Raw genomic sequence first — 22,646 nt, forward strand, 5'->3', positions numbered from 1 at the left:
GAGGGGGAGCCTGACACCTGCTGGACAGAGCCGGTACTGCATCCACACTAAAACTGAGTATTATACTGAATTTACTGTCGTATTATTCTGAATATCTTCATATCGATCCCAACATTTCCCAAACTGGGATCATAAAGTACTTCTTCTCCATCGTATAAGGCTTCCTGTAGACATATGGGTATTCTGAATTAGACAGTTTAGCATTTATAAAGCAGAAAACAGTTCAACTTGTTTCTGCATTATGTTAACTTACAAGTATTAAATGTCTGGAAATTAAAGAATATACGTTGTTATTATCAGGACTAAAGTTTGTTAAACACGTTAACTCAGTTTAGGTAGAAAATATGACTGATCTTTATTCAAAATGATGCAAAGACGTCCCCATAAACACCGTGACATCTCTTCTCACCGAGGATGGACACGTTAGCGTCACACTGGCTCTTCCCGGCATCGTTGGACACCTCGCAGGAATATTTCCCAGCAGCCTCTTTGTCGTCGGTGCTCAGGCACTCGAGGATGCAGGAGCTCTCGGTGGTGGTGATGTTGTATTTGTACGAAGCGAAAATCTGCTGGCCGTCTTTGAACCAGTTCACGGTGATTTTAGGAGTTCCTGTGTGCATGCACTCCAGGGTCAACGGTTTCCCTCCACCGAAACGTCCTTCAGCTTCTTCGAGAAGGCTGCTGGATCTGAGAGGAAATGTAAAGCATTTACGTTTAGCTTAAAGTTAACAGAAGAGAAAAGCATAGAAAGAGAGGCACTATTTTACTGATCCAGTCTTTGTTATCTCGAGACGGTACGATAGTAAAAACGAGTTACCCGGAGTGGAGGACACTTCACTTTAACTTACATTTCTTCTTTGTTAACTTATAATAATATTATATTAAAGATGATATGTGCAAGATAGGTATACTATTGTTCTTCCTTGTGTTGTTGCCCATTGTCTGCAGATGTTCCCATTGTGGGGCTCGTAAAGAACTGATATCGTTGTGTAAGTGCTTTACTAAATGCTTATAGTAAATGTTGATGGAGTAAAATGACTTTCACTTTCAGGGTAAACGTATATTAAAAGTCGTCTGGATCTACTTAATGCTGCACACAGGGAAACTTCACTTATGAACGCTGGTTTAATAGAAGAGACGTATAATGTTAAACTCTGAAGCCGAGGCTGCTTCAACAAAGCAACACACACTATGCTCAAGATACAGGGAGAAACAAAGAATGAAAACAGACGGGAGACAGACCTTTGACGGTGAGGTTGACGGGGCTGCTCTCCTTGCCGGCGTCGTTGATGATCTGGCAGGTGTACTCCCCTGCGTGGGACCGGTCCACCGTGAACAGCTCCAGGACCACCTGGTTGTCCTTCAGCGAGAAACTGCAGTCGCGTCCGGGCAGCATCTCCTTCGCGCCTCTGAACCACTTCAGTTTGAGCGGTGCGCTGCCTTTCACCATCGCAGAGAACGTCACGTTGGAGCCCGGCATGGCCTCCACCGGCTGGGGGGGGACCACGAAGGACGGGGGCTCTGGAGGGCAGCAAGCAGAGGGTAACACGTTAAACACGGAGGAAGTGTCGAACTATAGAAGGCAGGGGTGTCAAACTCAATCTTCAAACTTCATCGCGGGCCACATTAGCATTATGGTTGCACTCAAAGGGCCGGTTGTAACTATATAAATATAAATATACATAAAATAATGTATTATATTACATTATTGCCTCTGAATTGGATTATTATCAGATAGGGTAATAACTTCGTAATTAACTACGTCTGAAAGCAGAAGTCTAGGGCAAATAATTGCAAGTCTCTTCAGTGTGCATCAAATGAGATGCATTGTGGGACATGTAGTTTATAGGCAACCTGCTTCTGTAAAGTGGCATGTAACTGTATAATAAACGTATTATAATCTTTGCAAGCTCTTGCGGGGCCACATAAAATGAAGTCGCGGGCCGGATTTGGCCCCCGGGCCTTGAGTTTGACACCCCTGATATAAGGGAATAAATGTACTAAAATCAGGAGAATTTAAACTTGAACTCCAGCTACTTGAAGCCACCGTTCACTGAGCAATGAAGAGTTGAACTAGAGCTATGGAAATATTAATAAATACCAATACTCAGAAAATAAGGTAAGAATGTCTGGCGTTAATATTGTACATTTACAAGAAAGTAAATACATGTTCTGAGAAGTAAGTGTTGGCGTGGTGCGAAGAGGTGGATCCCACCTTGCAAGAGAACACAGGGCTGAGGAACTCAGTCAAGTGGAGGAACGTTTGATGATCTCATAAAATACAATGCACACTAGCCAGCAGACTATAGGAGTTACTATATCTTACCAGACTCCCTGGTCAGATCTGGATGCTCAACTGGCTAGCTTGGTGTTAGCAAATTACTGTGGCGGCTAACGTTGCATAGCAACCAAAGATCCATCCTGCCGTTCAGTTCAGTTTCAGCTAGCTAGCTAGTTGGTTAGTTTGCCCGCTCACAATCTTTATCGCCGGCAACATACTAATGTTACCGGCTAAATATAAAGAGAAAGTCGTAGTTTGCAAAACTGAATATGACAAATGGAGTTGTTTTGTGAAATAATAACCTGCTTTCTAGCCGACAGCGATGCAAGGTATTGTGTAGCTAACTAACCATAACTTAGTTAGGGTTAGCTAGCTAGCTTTACTTCAGCTAAGCTCTGTGAGTGAACTGATAAAAGTAATTTGATAACGGCAAGCTAGCAAGTATCATTTAGCCAATAGTGGAAATAGAGCCATCATTCCTAATATGATATATGACTTTAAAGTAATATCGCATCCTTTCTTTGGCCGATGCTCAGAGTCTTAGCGAGCAACAGGAAGCTGATAGCAGTTCACTAAATGGCCACCGGTGTCGTTAGTAATGAACAGTTGGCATGCAGGCTTTCTCTGTGGGTACTTCCTGACCTGTCGCAGCCATCGAGGCCGAGGTCTCGCTGGACCCGGCCTTGTTCAGAGCCTTGCACTTGTACAGTCCAGAGTCGGACAGCTTCAGCGTGGACACTTTGAGCGTGCAGCTGTTGTTGCTGAAGTTGATCTCATAGTTGGGTCCGCTCCGTATCTCCTCCCCGTCGTGGAACCAGGAGATGGTGAAAGGTGGGGAGCCCGACACTTTGCACTCCATCTCTCCGGCTGCTCCAACCACCGTGTTGAGATCCTTCAGCTTCCTTGAGAAGGATGCAGGAATGATCTTATCTGTCAGCGAGGGAATGAGGAGTTAGCGGTAGGACAAAGGAGGACGAATACAAGAGAGAAACGTGGTGTTATAGTCACTGCTCTTGTGTGATGCTTGAGCTTAGACAACGTTTAGCGTTTGAGAAGCTGCTGGCAGTTTTAACGTCTGCTCACATGTACATCTAAGTGAGCAGTAAAGGGCTTATTGGTGTGGATTGTTGGAGGACCAAACCAAGCGTCTCATCGTATCGAACAGTTGTGTTAAATCAAAGTGGTACCGCTGAAATAGCAATGCACTACCCTATGCTCGACCCCTTCTGGTAACCGCAACTTCAAATGACCTCGATCCACCACGGTTTGTAAAAACCCACTTTTATATTTCTCAAATAAATACAGAAAGAAGACATCAACAATGACTTTGATATTGGTACCAGATCTAAGGTATCAGACCTTTCACTTCTGGGTAGATGCTACTATGTGTTGTCTTAGTACCTGTGAAATGTAATACCGTTGAATCTAATCCAACCATAAAAGCAATAACCGTAAACCCAAACAATACCCAGCCCCAGTCACATGTAGGTAGATGACACCAACCTAAGACCGTGAGGTTAATCTTGCTTAGGTCCTTCCCGACCTCGTTCATAACCTCAAACGTGTATTCTCCAGAGTCCACCTTCTCAGCAGAGAGGACGTTCAGGCTGGAGATCATCTGAGAAAAGGAGATGTTGTACTTCCTGCCGGAGGCCAGCTCCACCCCGTCCTTGAACCACTTGGGTGTGAGCTGCGGGGTTCCACACACTTTGACCTCCAGGGCGGCCATGTCGCCCGCCGTCACGCTCAGAGCGTCGGGCTTGTCCACTATCTTAGCGGGTTCTGGAAACAACAGAGAAGAAGCAGAACACGTTCTTAATCAACCCTGCAGGGGGAAGGATGGGAGAGAAAAGACTATGAGAAGAGAGAATTATATGATTACAAACCTAGAACAGTCAAGCTAGCGAAACACTCCACACGCCCAGCATCGTTTGTGAGCTGGCACGTGTATTTGCCCGCCGTGGTGGCATCAGCCTTAAAGACCTTAAGAGCGACCTGGTTGTTCTCAAGGGTGATTTTCCTGTTGTCCCCGTCCCTGAGGATGTGATCCTTGTCTTGAACCCAGGACACAGTAATGGCTTCAGAGCCTTTAATAGTGGCCACAATGGTCACCTCCTCCCCCAGAATCACTGTCTTGTTTGACAGTTTCTTCACAAACGCCGGCGGCTCTGAATGGAGGAGAAAAACAGCGCAACAGGGAAAGTCAGCAATGTGACAAGGTGAGTTGAAAATCTATTGATTGTGATTTCCATTTGAGACCATCACTACTGACCTCTGAGTTTAACCGACGTCTGGCAGGAGTCACTTCCTACACTGTTAGTCACTTTGCACTCGTACTCGCCGGCGTCCGAGGCCTCTATGCCAATGACATGCAGCGTGGCCGAGCTGCCCTCGCCCACCATCTTGTACTTCCTGCTCTCCATCAGAGGCTTCCTGTCTTTGAACCAGGAGATCTGGAACGGAGCTGTGCCGCTCATCTCGCAGTACAGACTCACGTCCTTCCCCTTCAGCCCTTCAACAGGCTGGGGTACTTTAGTAAACGATGGGGCGTCTACAAAAAGATCAGGACACTGTTAAAGAGGCGTACATGGCAAAAGCATCCATGATGACGTCTTAAAGCTGAAACCCGTAACATGCTCTCAGTTCTCGCGCTCTGCAGTGGCAGAAGGCCAACTGTGAAGAACGAGCTTTTACGGCTTTTGGAAAAGCAGCTAACGCGGCGGGACGATCATCACGATGGCCAAGCTGGGGATGTTTGCGCAATTATAGCCTATATGTCAGGTTTCTGTGAAAATGAAAACTAAGAGATGCAATAGTAATAACAAGTCAAGGATGTACAGCTACGGAAGTTTAATTTGCTGTAGGAGTTTGTTGGGACTACAACTACGAGTTGATTTGGAAGTGGTGCGTGGCTATTGGAACTGAAGTAAAACTACAATTAAGATGGGGGGCGATCCTGTAAAAGATGGCAAAATGAATGTGAAATTGTTTTACAGCTAAAATGGCAGGACTGTTGTGGAATAGTTTGGAACTGCGGATAATCTGGCAGATGTTTGTGAAAATTGCGGGAACTACAGTCCAGATGGCGGACGTGTGAATGCTCGGTAGAACTACAGCTAAGATGGCGGGGATGTTGTGGCAGGACGATGGAACTACAGCTAAGATGGCGGGATGTTGTGGCAGGACGATGGAACTACAGCTAAGATGGCGGGGATGTTGTGGAAGGACGATGGAACTACAGCTAAGATGGCGGGGATGTTGTGGCAGGACGATGGAACTACAGCTAAGATGGCGGGGATGTTGTGGCAGGACGATGGAACTACAGCTAAGATGGCGGGGATGGTGTGGCAGGACCGATGTGGAACATACAGCTAAGATGGCGGGGATGTTGTGGCAGGACGATGGAAAACTCCAGCTAAAATGGCGGAGATGTTGTGGGCAAGGACGAGTGGGAACTACAGCTATAGGATGGCGGGGATGTTGTGCAGGACGATGGAACTACAAGCTAAAATGGAGGGGATGGTTTGTGGGAAGGACGATGGGAAACTACAGCTAAGGATGGCGGGGAGAGGTATGTTGTGGCAGGGACGATGGAACTACAGCTAAGATGGCGGGATGTTGTGGCCAGGGACGATGGGGACTACAGCTAAGATGGCGGGATGTTTGTGGCAGGACGATGGAACTACAGCTAAGATTGGGCGGGGATGTTGTCGGCACCAGGACGATGGAACTACAGCTAGATGGCGGGGATGTTGTGGCAGGACGATGGAACTACAGCTAAGATGGCGGGATGTTGTGGAAGGACGATGGAACTACAGCTAAAATGGCGGGGATGTTGTGGAAGGACGATGGAACTACAGCTAAGATGGCGGGGATGTTGTGGCAGGACGATGGAACTACAGCTAAGATGGCGGGGATGTTGTGGAAGGACGATGGAACTACAGCTAAGATGGCGGGGATGTTGTGGAAGGGACGATGGAACTACAGCTAAGATGGCGAGGGATTGTTGTGGAAGGGACGATGGAGACTACAGCTAAGATGGCGGGGATGTTGTGGAAGGACGGATGGCAACTAAAGCTAAGATGGTGGATGTTGTGGAAGGACGATGGAACTACAGCTAAGATGGTGGATGTTGTGGAAGGACGATGGAACTACAGCTAAGATGGCGGGAGGTTTGTGGAAGGACGATGGAACTCAAGCTAAGATGGTGGATGTTGTGGAAGGACGATGGAACTACAGCTAAGATTGTTTGAGGCATGTTGTTATGTGTATATCGAGATGAAAGAGCCAACCAGCTGAGAACATCTCTCAAAAGCACACGATAAGAAACGAGGCTGCTCGGACCAAAGTGACGATTGTCCAGCGGACCGGATATATAAAGAACTTGAATGGTTACGTATTCCAGCTTTCAAGCAGCACAACAGCACACTGAAGAGCAGTGCGTCAGAACGACCATGACTACTGAGGGTTGGGAGGTCAGGAAGGGGCTTGACCTTTAGCGCTGAGGGGTGCTGCTGCAGCTCGCACTGCCAGCATCATTCTGAGCTTCACACGTGTAAACTCCGTCATCACTAAAGCTCGTTGACAGCAGTTCCAGGACTGCTACCGAGTCAACAAATGATGTCCGGTAGTTGCCCCCATCCGTGACCTTGGTGTCCTGTTTGTACCAGGTCACTCTCAGAGGAGCTGAGCCACTGACTTTGCACTCCAGGCGGAGAGGCTCCCCCTGCTTCACCAACTTAGTGGCAGGGAGCTTCAGCACAAACTCGGGGGGTTCTGGAAAGCCAAAAGACAGACATATTAGCCGCCGGCAGCACGTCGGGTCACTCGAGATGTGGTTACAACAGGCAGACGAGGTAAGCTGATGATGATGGGTTAGCGGCAGAGACAGGGTGGTGGTGGGGAATGCAGGAGCATCACAAAGGCAACATATGACGATGCGGTGACAAACAGATTGAATATGGAAGAACGGCAGAAACTGTAAAACGTGACTTTCAGCCAGCGATGCAGATGAGATGGAAGCAGCCACGCGAGACTCTGAACCCTAACCTTTGACTGCCAAGTCTGCGCTGCAGCGCACAGAACCAGCGTCGTTGCTGACTTGGCAAGAGTACGCCCCGCTGTGAGCGACCCCCACTTTGTAGAGCTCCATGAAGCAAGAGAGCCCCTCCAGCCCGGCGAAGCACGAGGGCCCGGTCATGAGCTCGGAGTCGTCCTTGAACCATTTGACTGTGAAGGGGGGCGTTCCCTTAAACGTGCTTTTGAAGCGCACCGTGCCGCCGGGCACCGCCGCCTGCGACTCGGGCAGCGCCACAAAGCTGGGAGGCTCTGAAGAGAACGAGACGGATCACGTTAAAGAGGGCACTCACCTTTCATTGCACGACCAATCGTGTTGGAGAGCAAAGTCTACCTTTGACCACGAGGGATCCGCTGCTCTCACAACTCCCCGCTGCGTTGGTCAGCTTGCAAGAGTAGCATCCTGCGTCAGACCGCTCCAGCTGCTCGATCTCCACGCACACACAGTTGTCCTGCTGGATCAGCTTGTGTCTCACGCCGCTACAGACTTTGCTCCCGTCGCGCTGCCACTCCACGGAGATGGGCAGCGAACCAGATATTTTGCAACTGATCTGAAGGAAGGAGCCCAGTATCTCGCCCATGTCGAGCAGCGGCTTGGTGAAGCTCGGGGGGATGACCTGTTCTGTTACCAAAAGACATTTGAGGAAAAGCCATTAGACGTTATTCAACATGTGCGACAGGAGGTTTACGTGTTGCACACCAACCTAGAACGATCACTGTGACTGTGCAGCTGCAGCTACTGATGTGGTTCGCCACCTCGAACACATACTCCCCTTCGTCCTCTTTCTGAGCCGACTGGACCCTGAGGCTGCTCGTCGTGTTCTCAAAGCTCAGCTTATGCTGCCGGATGGACTGAAGCTCCTTTCCGTCTTTCATCCACTTCACTCTGAGCTCAGGGGAGCCCGTCACCTTGCAGTCCAGACTAACTGGGTCTCCCACGGTAACCTTAATGACCTCGGGTTTCTCTGTGATGCGAGGCGGCTCTACAACGCAGGGACATTCAAACAGTTATATCGTTCCCAACAGTGGTAGAGAACATTGGAAGCCATCGTTAGTTTAGCCAAAGTGTACCTTGCACGGTCAGCGCGGCAAAGCACGTGTCCTTCCCGGCCTCGTTTGCCACCTGGCAAGTGTACTTCCCGCCATGTGCTGCTTCACAGGCGGGAATCCTGAGAGTGGCCACATTGCTCTCAAATGTTCTCTCAATCTTTGAATTCTCCAGAATCCAGTTCTCGTCTTTTTGCCATTGGACAGAGAGAGTTGGAGAGCCCTTCACAGCACACTTAAACTCTGCCATTGTACCCAGAACAGTGGCAGTGTCCTCGAGCCTCTGGGTAAATGTTGGTGGTTCTATTGCAATACAAAACAATGAAGAGTTAAGCGTTGAGTTTTACCTCAGAGATAGATACGTGGAGCTGTATTTCTGATGGGACCGACCTTTGAGGCTTAGCGTAGTCTTACACGCGCAGCTCCCGACCTCATTAGAAACCGTGCACTGGTATTCGCCGACGTCTACCGCGTCACACTTGTGCACCTCCAGCCTCACAGTGTCGTTCGGCTGGGAGAAGCCATGCTTCGCACTTGGTTTGATCTCCTTTGCATCTTTGTGCCATGTTATCTCAAATGGACCGGTCCCAGCGACCTGGCACTCAAAGCAGGCGCTGGAGGCCTTCACGACATCCGCCGCAGACAGCTCTCTAATAAAGGATGGCGGTTCTGAGACGGGGAAACAAACCGTTAACTAACTTTGTTTCCGTAACAGTGGATTATTTGTAAACTGTGTTTACATTTGGAGGCAAGGTTTCCCAGATAAAAGCTTCTATATGGTTTAAGTCAGAACTTGGACTGACCCAATGAGCACGTTAACATAGATAGCGCTATGAACCCAATACACTGGATACAGCATGAGTTCTGATAACTAAGCGGATGACCGACTGGTTAAACCAATGTCTGCACAACCGTGTGGACTGAACGGTAGTATCTCATTTCATTCCAGACTTAAATTCAGTTCAGCTGGAGACCAGTCTGCTTCTGGCTTCTAACGGAGCTAATGTAAAGTGTGAAGTAAAACCAAACAGAAATCTTAAAATGATATTTCCTCACCATTTATTTAGTAAAGGCCTTGTTATCTTAAATCAACAAAAGGTTAGTAGGTATGTTCGATTGACCAAATAAAAAGATAATATTAAATGATCGCCCAGCCCGACTCCGGACCAGAATGCCTAGCGGTAAAGTGTCTGCAAGTACGACAGCAATCAAGTGCCTAGATAAAGCCATCTAGAACACGTGGCCTCTAAAGCGTTTGGGAACCAGTGCCTCCATCCTATATGTTTCAAACTCTGCTTTCAGTCTTCTGCCTGGACGAACCTTTGACCTTGAGCTCCATGCTGCAGCTCTCGCTGCCGGCCTCGTTGCGGGCCTCGCAGTAGTAAAGCCCGCTGTCCTTGGTTTCAGCGCCACACAGCTCCAGCGTGGCCACAGAGTTAACAAACACCATCTTGTACCGGTCGCTGGGGCTGATCTCAGAGCCTTCCCTGAACCAGCAGATGTCTATCTCAGGCGTGCCGGTCACCTGGCACTCAAACATCTTACTCTGACCGGGACGGACCACGGACGACCGAGCGGGGGTCCGTGTGAACTTAGGGGGCTCTAAGGAACAACATCAAATGATAAATGTGACTTTCACAAAGACGAAAACACTGATCTCTATGACGTTCACACGATACGTTTCCATCCAAGTGTTGCTCAAAGCCTTCGGGAGATCTGATGAGCTGCTTAAGAGCCGCTTCGCTTTGACGGGCCTGAAACCTGTTTGCCCCGTTTAGGCTTATGGAAATACTTCCTGTCATTTTGGAGCTATCCAAAAGGACCCATATATCCCATGTTTTAAAACCTGTGTGAACAACTTGTTCCTTCTTGGTAAATGTATGTGCTCGCCACTGAAAGGCAAGCTGACGGTGCTACGGTTCGAAGTCACCTCCCACGGCAGTGAGAACACGACCGTCTCTAGATGGACTGCTCTGCACCAGAAGAACCAGGTCAGCATGCAGTATAGGGTCAAACAGATTTCCTCTAAGAACACATGGATGGAGACGTATTCCCTGACTCAGTCTCACAAAGGGAATATGAACCTTTCACAAAGAGAGTAGCCTGACAGGAAGTGGAGCCCACATCGTTCTGTATCTCACAGACGAACTCTCCGGAGTCAGAGGTCTTTGCAAAGAACAGCTCCAACGAGCTGGAGGTGTTGTCTTTGAGCACATTGCAGTCGGCACTGGATATCACCTCCTTGCTGTTCTTAAACCATCTGGTGGTGAGCGGAGGCGTGCCAGACATCAGAACATTAAACTGGACCTTTGAGCCCGGCAACACGTTCATGGATTCAGGCTTTTCAAGAATGCATGGTGGTTCTGGAAGAGACAACACGACATAATGCTTGAGATAAGAACCTGTGTCGTTGTGTACCTGCTGACGAATACCACGTATTACATGTGTGTGCAAACCTTTGACGAACAAGGTGCCGGAGCACTGCACGGTGCCCGCTCTGTTGGTGGCGATGCAGGTGTAGCTGCCGCTCTCTTTGCCGTTGAGCTTAGAGATTTCCAGAAAAGCAACATTTTCAAAGAATGTGCTTTTGTGTTTCTCGTCCGTCTGGATCTCTTTGTCGTCTCTGTACCATTGAATGGTGATCGGCAGAGAGCCGGACACGAGGCACTCCAGGTGGGCGAACGATCCTTTGATACCTTCGGTCTGCTTCAGCTTTCTCGTGAAAGAAGGGGGAATGATTTGATCTGACGTATGGAGGAAGAGAGAGGTGAGAAACAAATCTTCAAAGTTAGATGTTATTAAATTAAACTGACATTAGGTAACCACTGACCGAGGACGGTGAGTGTGGCCTCGCAAGAACTTTGTCCGACATCGTTTGAGACCTCGAAGGTGTAGTCCCCACTGTCACCTTTCTCAGCTTTGATCATCTTGAGCACGGAGCTGGTGTCTGTGCTCTGCACTTTGTATCTCTGGCCTGAGCTCAGCTCCTTGCCGGCCTTCAGCCACCTGGCCTTCAGCGGCTTGGTGCCTACGAACCGGGCCTCCAGCGTGGCCGGATCGCCCTGAGTGACACTGATGGACTTGGCCTCCTCTGTGACCTTCGCCGGCTCTGAGACGCCAAACAAAACAGTCAGCAACGAATTTCAAATCTGCCCAATAACTGAAGTCAATGAACGAGTAAAGATTCGAGAGTTGCATTCGGTCCTTGTCAACTTGTTAGGTCGTACGATTATCGTCCGACAAATGTCTGTCGAGGAATTTAAAGTTCAAAAGGCGTAATGTCATGATTCGTATCCTTTCTATCGATGTCTTGAACACCTTGTTGGCCATTTGAGGCGAGTAAACTTCTACATGTGTGACTTCACAAGTTGATAGGATGTCCTGCACCAATCGAAAGAGTTCTCGAGGTTCCTAACAAACCTTTGACTGTCACCACAGCAGAGCAGGTCTGGCTGCCGGCCTGGTTCTGCGCCTGGCACGAGTATTTGCCGCCATGTTTGCTCTGCAGGTTGCTGAAGTGCAGCAGCGCGGTGTTGTTCTCGTAAGTAATCTGAATGTGTTCCGCCTCTTTGAGCTCGTGGTTGTCTTTGGTCCAGGACACGCTCATGGGCTCAGAGCCCTTCAGAGAGCACTGCAGAGCAACCTCGCTGCCAACCAGCGAGCTGAGGCTCTCCAGCTTTTTCACGAACGACGGTGGTTCTACAGGGAAACATTTTATATTTAATACTGGCTTCTCGATACTAGCCTCGCAAAGTCAGAACCCATCCTGCAAGCTCAGTCTTTTCTGTGGAAGTGGACTTTCCATGTGTAGAAACCCAACCGCATCTGACTGTCAAAGAGGTCATTGAAGATTGGGATTTTGAAGGTCGAGCCTTGTTCTTTTAACAGAAGCAAAAGACAGTTCGCCCCTAGAAGTCCAACATATGTGTCGGGTGTAGAAAGGGTGCTTCTGTCCACCCTTGATATACAGAGCAAGTCTGTCCTTCCCACATTTGGAAAGCTTCCACCTATGAGAGATTTCCTCTGATCCGAATTGAGGATCTATGGCTAGAGGGTGAACAGTGGTGTCCACTACAGATTGTAAAAACATCTGCGACATCTTTCAGGATCCTTACTTTAAGTTGATCAAGACACAAAGCATCCTTAAGCGAATGCCTTCTGAGCGCTGCCAGTTCCGGGTGAGTCTTTGCGAGGCTACGTGTTGGATTATCAAATGGTCAATAGCTTCTGAACCAACCTTTTAGCGTTACTTGACAGTGGCAGGAGGCCTTCCCCACCTCGTTCTCTACGGTACACTCGTACACCCCCGCGTCTCCGGCCTCCACCGCCAGCACCTGCAGCGCTATCAGGTCGTCCTTCACCGTGACCCGGTGTCTCTTGTCATTCCTAATGGGCTTAGTGTTTTTATAAAAGGACACCGTGAAGGGGGCCGAGCCGGAGACCTGGCCCTCCAGCATCATCTCAGAGCCCTTCACAACATCTCTGGGCTCCAAGCTACGCACAAACAACGGCGGATCTAGAAGAGAACAGCGGATACAGGTTTGACATATGATGATGCCAACAAATCTAAATAACAAGAACTAGTTTTATTGTGGAGATGAAGATGATTTTTCTGATTTCTTATCTCTGGAAAGGCCACGCCCAGTTTAAGCTACACTCTCGACAGTGGCTTGCAATGCTGTCCTCATCCACCAGGGGGCGTGGTGTCTTTATGATAATGGTGTAAAAATTGAAAGTCAGACTTCGAGGGGCCGTACGTTTGGCTTTCTCTAACCGAACGGTTAGAGAAAGCCAAACGTACGGCCCCTCGAAGTCTGACTTTCAACTCGAACATTAGGCTAGGATTCAGAATAACTGAACGCTGTAGTATTACACGTTCTGCTTTATAGCTTGTGTGTCGTACAGGAGGGCTCTTCTGTACACACGTCACAACGTTGTTCGTATGCATACGTAATGAAAACTTGTTTAGCTAACAACGATTTCCAACTCAAGGTAAACACATAAATGCTGATGGTCCTTTGAACCGAAGGAGGAAAAAAGGTCTTCAATGCCACAATAAAACGTCCTGAACGTCTTGGAGTGAAATGCTTCCTGACCTTTGATAGTCACGGTGCTGCTGCAGCGGTCACTGCCAGCCTCGCTGGACGCCACACACACGTACTCTCCCCTGTCCTCCACTGCACTGTTGACTATCTCCAGAGAGGCCACGAAGGCAGTTAAAGTCACTCTGTATTTAGCACTGGAGCGGATCTCCATCTCGTCCTTGAACCATTTCAAGCAGATGACGGGGCTGCCCGTTACTTTGCACTCCAGCAAGGCGGAGTCGCCGCTGGTAACAAGTTTGGTCGCATCGAGTTTCCTCACGAACACGGGCGGTTCTGAGAGAAGAGGTTAACAGTCGTTATCAGACAGAAGACGTTATGTCCACAGAGACATTGATGTTCATGCGGCTGCACGCGTAAACACCTTTCACGAAGAGGGCTGCGGTGCAGTCCACCTTGCCGGCGTCATTGGACACTTGGCACGTGTACTTCCCAGAGTCGCTGGGCTTCACTGAGCCTAGCTCCAACGAGCTGCCAGAGGCGTCTTTCTTTATGAAATACGAGCCTCCAGACACAATCTCTTTCTCCTCTCTGAACCACTTCACAGCTAACGGGGCCGTTCCAGTGAAGCCGGCTTTGAAGGACACGGTGGTTCCTGGTTTAACGTCCTGGTTGCTTGGCTTTGCTGCGAACAGTGGGGGCTCTAGAAGCCATGGAATAAAGAAAATACATTTCATGTTAGCATGAAATAACTCAAGGAGTGTACAGAAGAAGATAAAAGCACAACATTAGCCACGTGGTTGTAACCTTTGACATAGAGCGTGCCGCTGGTCTCCTTAAAGCCGGCAGCATTGGTCGCTCTGCACTTGTAGACTCCAGAGTCGGCCTTCTCCAGCCGTATAACTCTCAGCGAAGCAGAGCTGTCTTTGAACTCAGGCTGGAACTTGGATCCAGACGTGATCTCCTGGTCGTCTTTGAGCCAAGATATGGTCATGGGTTGGGACCCAGACACTTTGCAATCCATGGAGACGTCACTACCAATGTTACCGTCGACCCTCTTCAGGGACTTGGTGAACGTTGGAGGCATTATCCGATCTGGTTGTTGAGGAGAGAACATGCATTATCACAATTTCATACAGCTTTCAACACGAGTCGCTCAACTCAAATCTAAAAGACGACACTTTGCACCCTGTGTCTGGGTCTAGGCTTAAGACCTCAGCTTGATGTTAGTCATGGGAATACAGTGTGTCAAAGTCCGGTTCCTTTAGTCATGAACAACAACTTTAGATTTTGCAAGAACAAATATGAAAGAAGAGTAAACCCGGGAGCTAACCTAAGATGGTGACCGAGCAAGTGCACTGGTCTTTCCCGACCTTATTGGACACTTCCATCGTATACTCTGAAGTGTCTCCTCGTTCGGCCGTGAGGATCTTCATGGTGGCCACATTGTCCTTCAGAGCCATCTTATATTTACGCCCACTGATCATCTCCTTCCCGTCTTTAAACCACTTCACCTTCAGGTCTGCGCTCCCAGAGAGTGTGCACTCCAGAGTGGCCGAGTCCCCTGCGGTCACGCGAATGGACTCTGCGGGTTCTACCACTCTCGCAGGTTCTGGGGTAAGACAGGCACGACATAAGACACTAGAACCTAAAGAACTACAACAGCATGGGAATACAAAGCATCTGCAGAAACCAACCTTGGCACGGTCAAGGTCGCTTCGCATTTCTGTTGGCCGGCCTGGTTCTCCGCTGTGCACGAATACTTTCCGCCATGGCTGATGGCCACGGTCGCTATCGACAAGCTCGCAACGTTGTTCTCAAACAGCATCTTGATGTTAGCATCGTCATCTCTCAGTATCTCAGAGTCTTTCATCCACTTCACGGTGATGGGCGCCGAGCCCTTCGTGGTCCCCTGGAGCCTGACTGTATTCCCCAGCACCGCTGTAGCGCTCTCTACCCTCTTGGAGAACGTGGGAGGCTCTACAGAAACATTTCATAGTTAAGAAGCGAATTTAAAAGAGGAACCTGATAGGACCTTGAATCAGCTCAGGGATACGAACCTTTGAGTTTCGCTACGGCCTTAGTGGTGACTTTGCCCACATCGTTGGATATGACACACTGATAGTCTCCAACGTCTGCGCTCTCAAAGGTCTGGATCTCCAGCCTCGACAGCGAGTCCTGGGAGGTGATCTTGTGCTTCTGATCACTGGAGATGGCTTTCTTATTTTTGACCCAGCTGATTTCAAAGGGAGCCGTTCCTGCGATCTCACACTCCATCTGAGTGGATGCTCCCTTCACCGCCTCAACGGTCTGCAGCTCTTTCCTAATGGACGGTGGCTCTGAGAGTCAAAAGGTGTGTGCGGTTAGTACCAACGCTCTCCTGAAGGAAACAGAGGGTTAACTTCATGCAAGACGTGACAAACCTTTGACAGCGATAAGGGCGTTGCAGCTCTCGCTGCCGGCGTTATTGGACACCTCGCAGGTGTAACTCCCACCGTCTGAGATCAGGAGATTCGGTATCTCCAGAGAGGCCACGCCACTCTTGAAAGATATTTTATATTGTTCTCCATCACTGAGCTCTCTCTCATTCCAGAACCAGTGGCTGTGCAGCTGAGGCGACCCCTTTACGGAGCACTGTAGGCGTGCCGCTATACCTTGTTTCCACGTTATCTTATTTTCCATTCTCTTTACAAAGGTAGGCGGCTCTGAAAGGAGTTTAGTCAAAACACCAGGATCATTGTCAGAAGAGACACAGGGAAGAAACAAAGACAGAAGGTGCGTAAAGAAGACAGAAGACAGAAGGTAGCAGGCACAGTGTTAGCATCAGCTAGCAGTAATCCACTTCATCAAACCTAACGGGACGATCGCCTTGAAGACCTTACCTTGCACTGAAACCTCCGCCTCGCAGCACGCGCTGCCTGCCTCATTTGCGGCTGTGCACACGTATCTCCCAGAGTCCTTCAGCTTGGACTTGGGTATCTCAACAACAGCCACCTTGTCCTCAAAGGACAGTTTGCAATCCATGCTCTGGTGGACCTTTTTGCCATCCCTGGTCCAGGTGACGGTCACCCCAGTGTCCTCGTCCACCTGGCACTCCAGCCTCAGCGGGTCGTTGACAGCGACTGACGCCGGCTCAACGGTCCGCACAAAGCTGGGCTTGTTGACAACCCTGAGCTCCGTGGTACACGTTGCCGTGCCAACACTGTTGGAGGCCTTGCACAGGTACACGCCCTGGTCAGCCACGGCAAGACTTTGAATCTGAAGAGAATACTTGTTCTTTTCACATTTCATGACATAGTTCCCTCCGGGGGAGACGGCTATGTTGTCCTTGTGCCAGACCACCTCCATGGGTGATGTCCCAGTGAGTGAGCACTGGAGCGTGGCCTGCTTGCCCACATACAGAGTCATTGGCTCTGGCTGTGATACAAAGACCGGTGGGTACATTTCTATGGAGAGCAGGTAGAACATAGAATTAAGAATTTAGTATAACGAGAGGGGGAAATACACCAACATGAACCTGTGGAGTCTCAACAGCTTTAACAAGAGGTCCTCAGCCTGGTTACATGTTGCCAACACCAGATGTATGAACACGTCATCTCCACATTGCCCCACAGAGGATTCAGGGGAACAGATGCATATAATTCTCTCTCTCTCAAACAGACACTTGAAGCAGTAATTGAGATAAAAAGGTCCCATCAGGGTCTTACCGGTGACGATGAGCGAGGCGGTGCAGCTGGCGGTGCCGTGCTGGTTCGAAGCCTTGCAAGTGTATTCACTGCTGTCGGCCTTGATTGGGCTCAGCAGCTCCAGGGAGGAGCTGCTGAGCCGGCTGAGGATCCTGCACCTGTCGCTCTGTTTGACCTCCACGGTAGATTTGTACCATTTGAAAGTCACACTCGGAGCATCCTCGATTTCACATTCGAACTTGGCCTGTCCGCCGATGTTTATGTCCAAGGGTTGGATCTTCTGCCTAAAGACAGGGGGCACTGAGGCACAGACAGACACAAGGGGAAAGAGTCAGTCATGGCATCTCTGAAGCTCTTAAAATAACAACTACATATCAGGAAGAGGAATGGAGGAGATGTGGAACGATGGTGGATACAGGCGTGACTGTGGAGGAGACACATAGCGAGAACACGAGCCCCATCATGCACTGCTTCATTGAGCAGGGCAGTCACGGGCTAGGGTTCAGGCCAGAGGAGGAAGGGTGTGAAGATGGAGCAGGGCCAGGTCCTGAGAGCATGCAGAGACATGGTGGAGAGAATGGACCTGAAGGATTGTGATGGGTTTAAACATAAGGAGCCGGTGACCATGGAGAGACCGTGACAGGTGCCTAAAGGCCAGGATCGGGACCGCCACTAAAGCCAGACGCTCCAACGTGAGAAGCTACGTCTGAATGGCTGTGACAATCCTGGCCTTTAGGCACCATACAAAGAGGTGGGAGACATGGTGAGTTAGTACCGTCCAGTGACCCGCGGACGGTGCTCATGCCGATGAGATGAACAAGAGACCAGAGCATGGCTTCATGAGGTCTTGATGGACCGGTGAGTGGTTAGTCGTTCGAGGAGGAAGTGGGATGGAGGGATGGAAGAACAAGTCCTGTTATCAAACCTCTGGAGACCACCGTGAGTCGTGAAGACGTGGTCGTCCTGCCGGCTTCATTCTCAGCCTCACACACATAGTCTCCTTGATGCTTCTCCTTCACCACCTTGGTGATGACCAATGTGTACGTGTCGTGGTCTTTGCAGCACTTGAACTCTTTGCCAGACTTCACCAATTGCCCATTGAAAAACCAGTTCACCTTTGTGACGTGCCTAATGGTGCTGCTCAAGGTTACTCTACTGTCCTCATCGATGGATATGTCTTCGAGGGACACGACTATAACGGGGATGTCTCTCTGCTCTGACCTGGACACTGTGATTTCCTCCGTAAAGACCTCCTCCCTGTGCTCCTGGATGCTAAAGCCCCCCACCTGCTCAGTGGGGACGGTGGTGGGAGGCAGGGTCCTGGTTAAAAGAGTCGCACCTGCATCTTTCTCCCTGCCTTTCATGGTAACTGACCTCACCTCCTGCCTAGACACCTGGACCGACTGCTCCAAAGCCATGTGGGACTCTGTGGAGACTTTGATTTGGGACGTCTGCTCCATCTTTGCGGCCTTGGATTCCTGCACCACAACCCGCCGCTCGGCTGAAGCACTTCTAACCGCCACTTTGGACTCGGTCTTCAGAGCCGCAGCCTGAGACTTAACGGCAGTGAAACCTACGGCGCTCTCTGCCACGCGCACGGTCTCCACCATGGAGGACAGCATTTGCTTGGAGCGTGCCGAGGCGACCTGCGCCCTCTGAGGTTTGTCTAGCTGCATCGTGCCCGGCTGCTCCGAGGTGAGCACCTGGGCTTCCTGGTACACTATGGAGTGGAAAGCTGCCTGCAGTTCAGTCCTGAGGTCAGCGGTCTGAGGGTAGTTGCCCTCAATAGCCAGCGTGATCTCCATGGGGGCCCCCGTGGTCGTGATCAGGTACGTGAACATGGCCCGCCTTGGCTCTTTCTGAACCTTGACTTCCTGCACCTCCACAGCCTGCAACCTCCCTACGACGTCAGCCAGCAACACCGGCCGGTCGCTGGCCACGGCCGACTGCAGAGCGTCTCTGAGCTGGTGCCGGATGTTCAGACTGAAGGGCTTAGGGATCTGAATCACAAAGGTCATCTCTTTGGGAAGAGGGGTGGTGTCTCTGGACTCTGACGCCATGAGGGACAGTCTGGGCTGCCTGGTGACAGACACCTTAGTGGACTCAGACCTGGAGATCTCCTGAGAGAGCTCGCCGGTCAGCACGCGCTTCTCGTCCATCACGATGGACTGCCTGACCGACTGGCCCTCCTGGATTTGAACAGCAAAGTCCTGTTGGGCCGCCTCTAGAAGGACACTACTCTCGGTGGAGATCTCCTTCTCCTCTACCTGGACTGGCTCCGTGGGGAGTCTTGGCTCCACGGCCATCTGGCAGGCGAACGTATCCACCGCTGTGAGACCCTCAGTGTGGCCCTCCTGGAGGGCCCGACTCTCCGCCACAGTGGTGACGTGCATCACGTCGGAGCGATCCTCCTTCTGCACCAAAGCTCGCTGCTGCTTTACCTCCGAGGCGACCGGCGTCTCCTTTGGGAGCGCCATGGGCTGGAAGCAGAGCTGCAGGATGTTCTGAGGCCGAGGCTCAGTGCGGAGCTGCGACTGAATGCCGGTCACGGACAGATCCAGCTCCGTGTGATAGTCTGCCGTCAGCTCCCGTCTCTCCTCTGAGGTAGCTGCGTGTCTTCTGGTCTTTTCCTGCTTCGGAGCCGCTACCTGCTGGTCAGGCTTCTCGGTAACGAGGATACCCTCTTTGGGCAGCGCCTCCACGGGCTGGGTGGACTGCCGGTGCAGCAGAGTGCGAGACTCCTTCTGGGGCTGGATGGTCATGGAGCTGGCCTTTGCCTCGAACGCGGACGTGTCCTCACAGACTACGGTCCTCTGCTCGTCCTGGCTAACGGCATGCAGCAGGGTCGGGCTCGTCCTGGCCCCCGCCTGCTCTGCTGCTGGTGTCTCACAGGTGAAGCTCCTCTCAGATGGAAGGAGGTCCTGCTCTGTGATCACCTGCAGGTGCAGCAGCTGCTCTCCTTCTACCTGGGACTGCACTGACGTGGCACTGTCCAGGCTGGGGAGCTGCCGTGAGGGCTCAGCCTGGAGCAGTTGCTTCTCTTCAGCAGTCAGAGCACCCTTCATTATGGCTATCCTTACACAGACGGGCTGTCTCCTCAGAGGGCCTCCGCAGGGAGAACTTAGTCTCCTTGGAAAGCGTCTGTTTGGACTCGCTGACTGACGCTAAGACGGGTCGGTGCTGTTCTTTCTTTACAGACGGCTTCACAGCAGAGTCTGCTGTTGCTAAGTCAGAGGCGTGGCCCTCCGACAGCACCCGCTTCTCTGCGGACTGGGCAGAGTACAAGATCTTAATCCCCTCCTTCACCTTATAGCCCGTCTCTGCCTGGGACTCTGGGATCTCCTGAGACTGCTCTCTGAGGATGGGCAGCTGCGACTGGACCTGATGCCCGCTGACTAAATGTGCAGGCTCCGATGTGGGCCTGACAGAAGCGGACCTCCGGTCGGACAGGGGGTCTGAGCTAACAGTAGACAGCGGCGTGAGCTCCTCAGCGACAGCCGACATCACCATTGACCTCCTCTCTCGAGCCGCCTGAAGCTCGATGACCTCGGGGCTCAGGATGCGGTCGCAGTGCTGCTCTGTGAAGTCCTGACTCTCCTCCACGGAGGACGTGAAGGCCGCCAGGTGCAGCTGCTTCACGGGGACTGTGGAAACCTGAGCTGGGTGGGTGGGAACCACCGACACCCGCTCCTCCACCTCGTGAGACTGGAGCACTGCGGCCTGGTGGGTCAGCTGCTCGCGCTGGATCGTGGCGGCGGAGATATCTAGTTCTCTAAGCGAGCCCACTTGCTCACTGGGGATGACCTGCCGGTCCTCAGTCCCGATGGTGTAAACCATCTGATCAGACCTGGACCGGTCCTGACCCGGGAGGCTCACCTGGTACAGACGGGACTCTGTAGCTTGTTCTGTGGTTGAAACCTTGTAGCCTTTCTTCTGAACCGTGGTGACCTGCTTCCGTGAGACCGTCTCTCTGAACACAACGAGCTCCGCACTGCACGACGCCTCGCCTAACTGGCTGCAGGCCTTGCACGTGTACAGGCCGCTGTCTTCCTGCTTGACGCTCTGAATAGTGATGAAGCCAGACCCATCTGGGTTGGCTTTAACGATACAGTTTCTACTGGGCTGCATCTGGAAGGCCCCTCTGAACCACCTCACAGCGGGCATCGGGTCGCCGCTGGCTCGGTAGCTAAAGGACACCTCTCCTCCCTCCGAGCAGCGCACGGGTTGGATCTGAACGGTGAACGCTGGAGGTTGGCCCGTGACCTTAAACATCTTCTCTACCCATCTCTCCGCCTGGCTAACGTCATGCTTCTTAACCTCGAGGTACGTGGTGCAGGTGGTCTGGCCCAGCCGGTTGGTGGCGGTGCAGGAGTACTCGCCCTCATACTCGCTTGTGACCTGAGTGATGACTAGCGTATACTCCTCCTCCCCCTCTATCAGCCTGTATATGGACGAGCTCTGAATCGCCTTCCCGTTGTGAGACCACTTAACGGTCGGTTTGGGAAAGCCGGACAGTCTAACGGTGAGTCTAGCCGTCTCCCCGGTGGCCACCGCGGCCGGGGAGAGCTGGCTGAGGAAAACTGGCTTTTCTTTTGTCTTCTCTAAAGAGGAAGAGTAGCGTTTGGCCTCTGGCGTGAGTTCAAGTGTTTTAGTCTTGTGAGGGAGCTGGACCCCGGAGCAGAAGGTCTCCTCGTGCTGCTCCCGCACCGTGGTGGTGATGGTGGTGCTAGAGCGCTCTGTGGGGAACACGAGCGTCACTCAGAACAAGATCCACAACACAGACGCTCCAATTAACAAGAGTTAGGGCTGTCCGTAACCAAGGAGACTCGAGGGACATCTAGGGTTATCGGTCCAATCGGTCATATTCTAAATCACTAATAAAAAAGAAATGCAATCTTACTAACAATTCTAAAAAAGGAGAAATGAAAAAAGAGATAACGATGTTTGACTGATTGAGAGGACAGCCCTACTATGCAAAGAGCAATGCAATGATACAAGATACACAATCACTATTCCCCCAAACGGGTTCTTTACTTTTCTGATTGAATCAAATCAGAAAAGTAAAACGCTTTTTTGGTAATAAGCGTAATTACCAAACATTCTTCTTCTTTTTCACACCAAGTACTTTGCCGTTAGTTCACCAGAACTCTTTAGTTCTCGTGAATAAGTGCAGATCGCGTTCACACCGGAGTAAGTCCCTGAGGGAGGATTAGCCAAATGAAGCTGCTAACGGCACTTCTTCTTCTTCTGCTGTGGGTTTACTGGCAGGCCGCAAACAGCTTCACGGCGTATACTGCCCCCCGGAGTTGGGGAAGGCTTCAGTAGAAGCTGCTCGGAGTCCCAGCAGCTTCTACTGAAGCCTTCCCCAACTCCGGGGACTTCCGGCCGTGATCTGTACTTAGTGCCCTGGGGTACTTAGTGCCCTGGGGTACTTAGTGCCCTGGGGTACTAAGTGCCGGGGCACTAAGTACGGCAAAGTACTTGGTGGGAACGCAGCTAATGTTGGTATTAGTT

The 22,646-nt window shown here is 50.9% G+C and overlaps 1 protein-coding gene across 1 annotated transcript in view; it reads right to left on the minus strand.

The window, feature by feature from the left end:
* The window catches only part of LOC117442744 (titin-like), a gene marked incomplete at its 5' end in the record, with an annotated part of 210,055 nt that overhangs the window by 135,713 nt on the left and 51,696 nt on the right, over positions 1-22,646 (minus strand). Inside the window, 32 exon segments of the mRNA XM_071202478.1 lie at positions 125-183; positions 410-646; positions 649-687; positions 1,243-1,521; positions 2,924-3,211; positions 3,785-4,063; positions 4,168-4,449; positions 4,554-4,832; positions 6,775-6,787; positions 6,789-7,057; positions 7,331-7,609; positions 7,692-7,979; positions 8,062-8,340; positions 8,429-8,707; positions 8,795-9,073; positions 9,725-10,006; positions 10,489-10,767; positions 10,861-11,148; positions 11,235-11,513; positions 11,825-12,103; positions 12,642-12,920; positions 13,501-13,782; positions 13,871-14,149; positions 14,254-14,541; positions 14,780-15,063; positions 15,150-15,426; positions 15,507-15,785; positions 15,870-16,151; positions 16,329-16,892; positions 17,154-17,432; positions 18,058-20,200; positions 20,202-21,868. Of these exon segments, the coding sequence (XP_071058579.1) occupies positions 125-183; positions 410-646; positions 649-687; positions 1,243-1,521; positions 2,924-3,211; positions 3,785-4,063; positions 4,168-4,449; positions 4,554-4,832; positions 6,775-6,787; positions 6,789-7,057; positions 7,331-7,609; positions 7,692-7,979; positions 8,062-8,340; positions 8,429-8,707; positions 8,795-9,073; positions 9,725-10,006; positions 10,489-10,767; positions 10,861-11,148; positions 11,235-11,513; positions 11,825-12,103; positions 12,642-12,920; positions 13,501-13,782; positions 13,871-14,149; positions 14,254-14,541; positions 14,780-15,063; positions 15,150-15,426; positions 15,507-15,785; positions 15,870-16,151; positions 16,329-16,892; positions 17,154-17,432; positions 18,058-20,200; positions 20,202-21,868 (11,738 nt within the window).

This window comes from Pseudochaenichthys georgianus, unplaced genomic scaffold (genome assembly GCF_902827115.2).
Source record: "Pseudochaenichthys georgianus unplaced genomic scaffold, fPseGeo1.2 scaffold_465_arrow_ctg1, whole genome shotgun sequence".
NCBI lineage: Eukaryota > Metazoa > Chordata > Actinopteri > Perciformes > Channichthyidae > Pseudochaenichthys > Pseudochaenichthys georgianus.